The following is an 8,450-nucleotide window of genomic DNA, read 5'->3' as shown; positions in this document are numbered from 1 at the left end:
CGTGTATTTACGTATTGGTCCGCGTATGCACCGTCTTCCTTCTCGAAGCTTAGTGCTAATCTGTAGTGGCAGCAATGCAATTAAACTGTACATGCGTGTTCTCTGTAACTGCCAAAAACGCTCCGGATACAACCATTCAATTGCCTCATGATCTGGGATCTAAAAAATTTACCCACTGTCAATGATACACACGGACAACCAATGCATACATGCGGCTGTCCACGTACCATATACGTAAGCTGCACGGACTATCCTGGATGCTGCCATGTTATCGGAAGGTGACGGATCAACACGGCAGTTTCGAACAAAACATATGCGTTGGCCTTTCGGAGCACCAATGCTATTCATGGACGTGTCCGGATCTACAAGGATCGACACGGATCTTAAAGGCTGCTACATGGTTCCTATTCCGGATCGTGCCGGAAATGATCCGTCTTAATCCGGCATCTATATGGGACTTGGGCACAAGGTCCACGTTTGTGTCCAGTGTATGAATTATCTACATTGCCGCTGGCATACAGTCACACATAAATTTATTTGATGATGATATCAGTCCTTTAAAGATCGTAAATTTCTGAATGAAACTGTCGCCATATTGTAAATGGCCATATATATACTTTTCAGCCGGGCTAATATTTAGTAAATGTTCAGTTTACTTTAATCCTTTTAAAGCCATAAATGTCGATGCAAAATTCGAATGCATTCAGTTTGTACATATTCGCGGCGAACTAATAAACACTATATCCTTACATTTGGACGCATGCATTGGAACCATTCTATATGGAGACGACACTAGTGAGTCCTAAACAAATACTTAAGTGAATGATGCAGTGCACACTTGTATTATTTTTAAGTTAGCACTTTGATATTAAGTTTGCAACAGAACAGCTGTCAAACATTTTTTTGCACCAAACAAGTCTCTCAAAACATCTTTTCTTTCCCTAAACTGTTGCCTACTTCATTAGCAGCTACACTTTTAAACTGGCAACCATTACCTTTACTTGGCTAATAGGGCTCTACATTCGGAGTTTTTATTTATTTATTGCATTTCGTCGGACAACAGGCAACCAAATGTAAACTTAGGTAGAGAAAATATATAAGATCTGGTATTTCGTTCCGATCCGGTTTGAGCATTTAGATATTATAAATGTTATATGAAAGTTTATGTATAACGATCTTTATCTGTTGGAAATAAACGTGTTCAAACTGATCAGTTTATTTTCAATGTTGTTTTAATTACAAAAAATTGCTCTGAAATCAGATGTAGCGTCGGTCTCCAAAAGCGGTGCAATTCACAGTCTATTGTCAGTGCTTTTCTCAATATTGTTTTGAAATGTCAAAATAGACGATTCCTTTAATTTTGTGCTGTTGCGTTTGGACCTCATGAGACATTTGAAAAAAAATAACACAAATGATGATCAAGACATTGTGGCTATATTAAAAAGTCAAATATAAAAAAATAATATATATTTTTATTTCACTAAAACATAATAAGAGCTCAACGTCAAGCAAATATCATAATTTATATAATAAGATCTAAATATGCAATCCATAGTTTAATTTGTTGTGGATATTTTCAGAATTTTTTTATAATTATTGGCAATAAATACGTGTTGTAAAACGAATCCTCATTCAGAAGTGCTGAAACATCAATATTTTCGTTGAACATTAAGTTTCGATCATTTTGTAGTTTGACCAAAAAAAAGAATTGTACACAAACACATCGGAAAATGACCGACACAAATCCCTTGTTTTTTAACCATATCAGGGCTGGTATTCATATAGCTCATAAGACAATTCTTTACATAAGCTGGATTTAAGGGAAATTTTTAAATCAAATTTTCTGTTGAAATTCTAATGGTGTCGGTTTTGTAATGCCAACATATAATCCTTCGTTGCAAAATTTTTCTTAAATATAAAACCAATTAAATGAGAAAAGACACCAAAATGAAAGAGCAAAATTATTTTCTTTAGTTTACCTTTAGGAGCTTTATGAATACCAGCCCATAATTCCTCGAATTTACTTGTCATTGAACTAATATTTTTAGCCAAAAATTTTCACGCCGACGCTTATAAATTATTTTTCAAAATAGTGTAATCTACAAAAAAAGTGTTTCAGCTTTCGTTTCTTCCACGTTTGCTCATACAGCGCGATAAAAAAAAACATCATTCCAAGTTGCTACTTCGTACTGGTGTTGATGTTTCGGACGGAGTTGGTGTGCGGTTTCCATGCAAGGATTTCTTTTGCGGGCTGAGTTCGCCTCTCTACGATCACCTCGTTTACCGCATTCACGAATGTTGGTCGTGGAGTTGAGGCCTGAACAAAATAAATTCAATTCGTTTAAATAGTTAGTAGTGGTTGTTTTTTTAGATGGGTTAAAGTTTCCGTCCGTATTTGAAATATATTTATGTAACTGTGATTTATTTATTATTCTCAAAAGCTAAACGACACGTCGCGTACACCTAACAAACTCTTCAGTGAAAGGCTAATATCCTAATTCCAAGCCAAATAGCATCGTTTCCTCTCGGTTACTTTTGAAGTCCTTGGTGGAATTTAATAATTCATAAGAGTAATATTCCTTTTGACCTGTTGATGTGATTCGGACAATTTGTATCGCTCCTCGGTGAAACGTAAATAAATTTGTTCATGGTCAAAGGTAGCTTTGTGTTTCCGTAACTTGTTAATGCTTGGTAGGTACTTTAATGTTTAATTGGATTTGTATTAAATGTCAACATCAAATTATTATGCCACTTGAAAAAAGGTCAATCTCATTATGAAAGGTTAATTTCATAAATTTGTGTTTCCGTTTTTGTTTTTTTGTTGTTGTTTTTTTGGCGGTTCTGAACAATCATCACTAAAATTGCTAAAATAAAAAGTGTCCAATATGCTTAACGATAGAATAAGTTGGCGTATTTCATTTCCTTATAATGTATGTCAATATGATGATCGCTCGTGTAAGCTTATATATACAAATGAAAAAGTAACATTGTAAGATTAGTACTATATTAAGGCGAGGGCCTTTTAATGCGGACGGCCAGATACGAATCTCTGAGGGATCAACAATTAAAAAAAATGTTTTAGGCTTAAGGTTCATTTAGGTTCATTCATTAATGTGATGTTTGAGATTTTAATCCGGTGAATGTATCAAGCGCATGCATTAAATGAACAACTTAAATGAAATATAAAAAAACAGTTCCCAGTTCAATTCAGTTATAATTATGTCTCGTTTTTCTCATGACTTTGCGATGTGTTGCGTATAACTCCCATTCTCATCTGTGGTTTTGTGCCAAATCCTTGTTCAGGATTTGCTATTTCTGACAGGCATATCATGCAGGGCCTTATGTAGTGTCACGTGATATGCATTTTACTTGTTTTCTGTTAATGGTCAAAGGTCTAAAGGTCTTAAATATACACATTTAAAAGGAATATCTTCAATACCTCTGATGAACCATCTATCCCATAATGCACAACTTTTCCATGTGATTTATTTTTGTGATCGTAGTAGCACGCCATGCCGTTGTCGTCAAGGTGATACCGCCGACCGTCTTCATCGTACTCGTACTTGCGGGGAAACGTCGAACAACTCCGGCGAGCTGTGTCGTAGCTAATAAAATAGTGATTTATGAAAATATTCAGTTATCTGCCAAAAAATGCTACGTGCTAATTCTATTCATAAATCACATTTCTACCATTGTGTTACACCATTGAAACATTATTGAATTTTGCATGACCGGGAGAGAAATCACTATAGAATAAGTTTAGCACATTGATATGGTTATTGACACTCTCGTATATAATGCAATTAACCAACTAGGTATTATATCCTTTTGAACCTTAACATGATAATCATGTTTTGTCTGTAATCGATTTATTGCTAATAACCTGTAAATTTCCGTTTAACATACTATTTTAAAAGAGCTTTATTTCCGTTTCAACAACGCTATCAATCCAAACAAAGCGAGCCATGATTGTGAGGTACGTAAAGTGTTTGTTATTGATGATATTGATTATGTCTAATATTAATTCAATTTATACCTCTTTCGCCCACAACACATACAGGGCGAGCCACGAGGGTTCATTTCTCCGAACAATGAACCCCGTCCAAAACATCTGCAAATAAAAAAAATCTGGTTATGATTAAATTTGCTGAAACACAAGAACTATTAATTGTTCTCTGAGACTATGCCTATGTTATTTGAAAGAAAAATGCATTCGATTTTTTTATGGTGATATACCAGTAAAATATCGTTGGTTTTATTATACATATTTTTTTGTTTGATTTATAGTATATATATCCGATCATTTGGATCATTAAATTGACCTTATAGTAGCGTTAACTTTACTTTATAACATCTAGATTTAAACGTAATCATTGAACCTATACACTATGTAAGATGCACTGTGTATACCCTAGGCATTGAAGGCACCAGGCAAAAACACACGCAAGTAGAAGGAGGATAAGAAGACCAGCTATAGCCCCGAACATCCATAACAGCCAATTAGGAATATCTGAAATATGTTTATCACATGCTATACCCTGTTTCCAATGTAATAGAACAATTACATATTTTTTTTATATAACACATGTGTAATACAACATTTTGAAGCGTTTTTATTGGCTTAGTTTTCGTTTATTGATCAATCGCATTTTGTTATTTTGCTTTGTAAAAGCCGAGGTATTCCAAATGACGTCAGGAAATGTAAACAATATTCTAGATTTATCATTATGTTTGCGTAAATATGGGACGTTACTTTTTGTGCCAAAAACGAGACGAGCAAGTCTTCACGTACTGAGGCGTCGCCTAGTGTAAGAAAAACTTGCTTTAAAATAATATTTTCATTTTTCATACTTTTTAAATGGCTCCATATAAATGAATGGTTGTTCATAAGGACATATCTACCGTTTTATTGAATTTTAAATTTTTACTTACACATGAATGGTAATGCCTAGCGTAGTATTGTATTTAAAATGATTTCTTGTACATAAATGGTAAGTGGTTATGCGGACGGACCTACCGTCTTATTGTATTTTACATGGTTCTTCGGACATGTGGACAGACCTACCCTGGTGGTTGTCTGTGATGTAGTTGTAGACCTGGTTGTAGTCTTGTTTAGAGCACGCAGGCAGATTCACGCTCCAGATTCCATTCAGGCACTCTATGTACGCCGTACCGGACATCTGTCGGAGTAAAAACCAATTAAGATATTGACTGCAAGATTATTATGTTTGGAAAATGGCAAAGAAAGATACAACTGTATATGTAATGGATTTTATTACATAAAAAATATTGATTGACCCATGAAACAACTTTAAATATGACTAGACAGAGCACATGTTTTCACAATAGTGCAGACTTTAACTTAAGTTAATAAATGCAAATTGTGTTGCACCCGTGATTTCATTCAATAAGTGACAATTATCTGGAAAAAATCACCATTTAACGAAACAAGAAAGCGCCAGTGCCAAGCAACTATGCAAGCATAACCAAGGTGATGTGTTACTGTCACGGCCACCCTCTGAGCGTTTAGCCAATTTACTGATTTATTTCAGTCTGTCAACAATGTCTTTTATACAGATAAGAGTAGAACTACATGTATACGATAATGATCATACAGTGAGTACGTTAAGGGTAATTCCATTTAATCAAGTATTCGAATCCTCTTTTGCTATTCGGATTACAAAGATGGCGTACATAAGTGTTAATTTCGTTTTAACAAATAGTCGAATATTGTTGAATATCCTGATCCTAGATCAATATCCGTTTATCCGTATATTTGCTACCATCCAAGAATTAAATAATTAAAAGGTTCTTCTTTGATTATGCATACTATAGTTTAGACCGTTGTATTTGTAATTCATATATTGAGTCTCTCCTGTCGTGTGATTTTTTACCATGTCTGAATATAGAGAAAAATAGGTTGATGACGTGGATGGAGAATGTTTATCTGGCAAGTCGGAGGAATTCGGCTCACCCGATAATATCCTCCGACGAGCCAGATAACCATTCTCCATCCACGTCACTAACCTATTATTCTTTTTATCATGTCACATTTTTTATGCTTTTTCGCCGTCTATTTATACTGTTTAAGAGTGTAACTGGAGAGTTTCGCTGGAATAATGACGTCAATTCGTAAACAATGACGTCATTTCACAGTAAAACAGAGCGACTGACGGATATTCGAGGTCACGTGGTCATTTAGCCTAATATATTTTGGGATATTATGTTACCTGGTTGTCTGGCTGATTTAAAGGCATGTGACAGGATCAAATGCAATATGTTTTCTCTGGTTTGATATATTTTTTGCAAAAGCTTCCTAGCGTCATATATCGTCTTAAGGACTACATACTTATGCGTGTACATTTTGGAAAAAACACACACATGAATAAATTATTGCTTCGGATAAATGGTAAACAACTATTTATAACGCTGTGTTTGGGAATTCAAACGGCTGCATACATATGCTTATACTGATTAATTTCGTAAATTAACGGGTCATGTTTTGCATATAGGGTAATAATAATTTATTTATACAATATACTAGCTGGTAATTTAAGTTCAACCAGTCATGCATTATTGCGATCCTTGAATTGTGTTATGTATCGTATGATGAATCGTATACCCGATTGGTCGTTGTCGACTTATGTACTACAACAAAATATCCCGGATACTATTTAGTAAACTACAATATACCCTGGGTACGAAAATACGCTTTACGGCACTCGACCCTTCTCGGACGTACTTTTTAGTAAACATTCTGAACCTGGGCTACTAAACAGTGCCCGGGTGGTTTTCAGTGGTAACCTAGCCTGCAATGACTAATCGAACCCATATTGTGATGTATTTTATCGTATGTTGTCATGATGATACATCACAGCTTACCACGTATCCGCTGGTGCACGTATATACGGCATAGGAACCGTTACTGTATGGACCGGTTGTGAGCACCGAGCCGCCTGTTATTTTGGATGGTGTACCGCAACCTAAAGGGCGACATGAACGAGCGCACTCAAATAAATACTATGGGTAAAAAAACTTTTGAAGAAAATAATATAATATTTAAGAAAGGCTACAAAAAATCATGTTACTAAGAAGAGCACAAACACAAAGATTCGTTCAAATAATACGACAATCATAGAGATATTCGCGGATTATTAATACGTGTATGGGTAAAACGTGCCTTAACAGATTACATATTTAGATATGTTGCATGTTTTTTGTTTTGTTTTTCAGCTAACAAAATTTACATGCTTAAAACCTTTTTTGCAGTAGCTTTTTCTTTCGTCCTGACAATGAACGTTCCGTAGTCAAAATACTTTTTATTCAAATATTGAGATTCAGATGTCAAGTGTTTGTTTTGTCATTCATTATCGAGAAAGTTCAGTTCCATAAAATTATCAAACAAAATTACCGTGTTCGAAATTGCAAATCTTTACATTAATAATTAATTTTGACAGTTATCAGCAGAAAAAAACTGTAGCATAAGTGTAAACCAAATCATTTGCAATTGAACGAACACTATATTTTTATAAGATCGGTCACATACTACTCGAATTAACATTCATTTTAATGACACAATTTATAAATATGTTTCTATCTCGGGATACCAAATAACCAATTAAGTTATTGAATCCTGTTATTGTACGATTATTAAATAAGAAATGTATCGAATAGACGTTTATTTATTTTTTGTAGTGTTTCACGTTTTATAATTAGGGACAATACCCGTAAAATTGATGATAACGCAGTTATAAATGAATTACTTGAGTCTTTAGTAAAACTTCGTTTGACGTATTTTGTCATGTTACCCTGAATGTTTTTCACAATTTTCCAGTTTGGTTTGGTTTGAATATTTCAAATGCGCACACGTCTTCTGTAAAATAAACGACAATTTGCCGATGTATCGGAGCGATTAATCTGACACACAAACATCAAGAAAGTTCAGTTTAAAAAATGCAGAATTCCACTTACCTGCCATATTTTATCCAATAATGTTCGGTATCAAATCCTGTTTAAAAGAGCAGTCGTATAAAATGGATTTTAGTATGCGTTTTATTACGAGGTTCCTTATATTCCTAGCAATGGTTGCTCTCTCTGTCGGGTGGTCTACACTCCTCTTATCTATAAAGATATTAAATCACCTGATCAGTATCTGATATAGGAAATGGCGCTTTTGTGACGCAAAAGGCCGCTCCAGTAATATGCGTATGGTTTGCGTCTGTAAGCATTTTGATTTATGTGAAAGGTGATACAAAAGTTAAAGCTTTTAAATAGTTATCAAGAATATTTCAATCAGAGGCGGATAGAAAAGTGTACATAAAAAATGAAAACTGTATTTTATTGAACACAACGCTTAGCTATTGGCAATACATTTTGTTCCATTGATTATCTTAAAAAAACAATTAGTATCACCAATTTCTATTACACACATATTCCCTTTTTTATACAGG

The 8,450-nt window shown here is 34.4% G+C and overlaps 1 protein-coding gene across 1 annotated transcript; it reads right to left on the bottom strand.

Moving 5' to 3' along the window:
- Window positions 1–1,514: 1,514 nt before the first annotated feature.
- Window positions 1,515–8,115, bottom strand: LOC127880531 (uncharacterized). The gene is made up of 7 exons (XM_052427847.1): window positions 7,972–8,115; window positions 6,883–6,983; window positions 5,066–5,180; window positions 4,411–4,510; window positions 4,037–4,111; window positions 3,440–3,605; window positions 1,515–2,317 (listed from the first exon to the last, which is right to left on the bottom strand). Exons 1-7 carry the CDS (start codon window positions 7,976–7,978, stop codon window positions 2,180–2,182), a joined length of 702 nt encoding a protein of 233 aa, XP_052283807.1. The 5' UTR covers window positions 7,979–8,115; the 3' UTR covers window positions 1,515–2,179.
- Window positions 8,116–8,450: the final 335 nt, after the last annotated feature.

This window comes from Dreissena polymorpha, chromosome 5 (assembly GCF_020536995.1).
Source record: "Dreissena polymorpha isolate Duluth1 chromosome 5, UMN_Dpol_1.0, whole genome shotgun sequence".
NCBI lineage: Eukaryota > Metazoa > Mollusca > Bivalvia > Myida > Dreissenidae > Dreissena > Dreissena polymorpha.
This window is presented reverse-complemented; position numbering and strand designations above follow the sequence as displayed.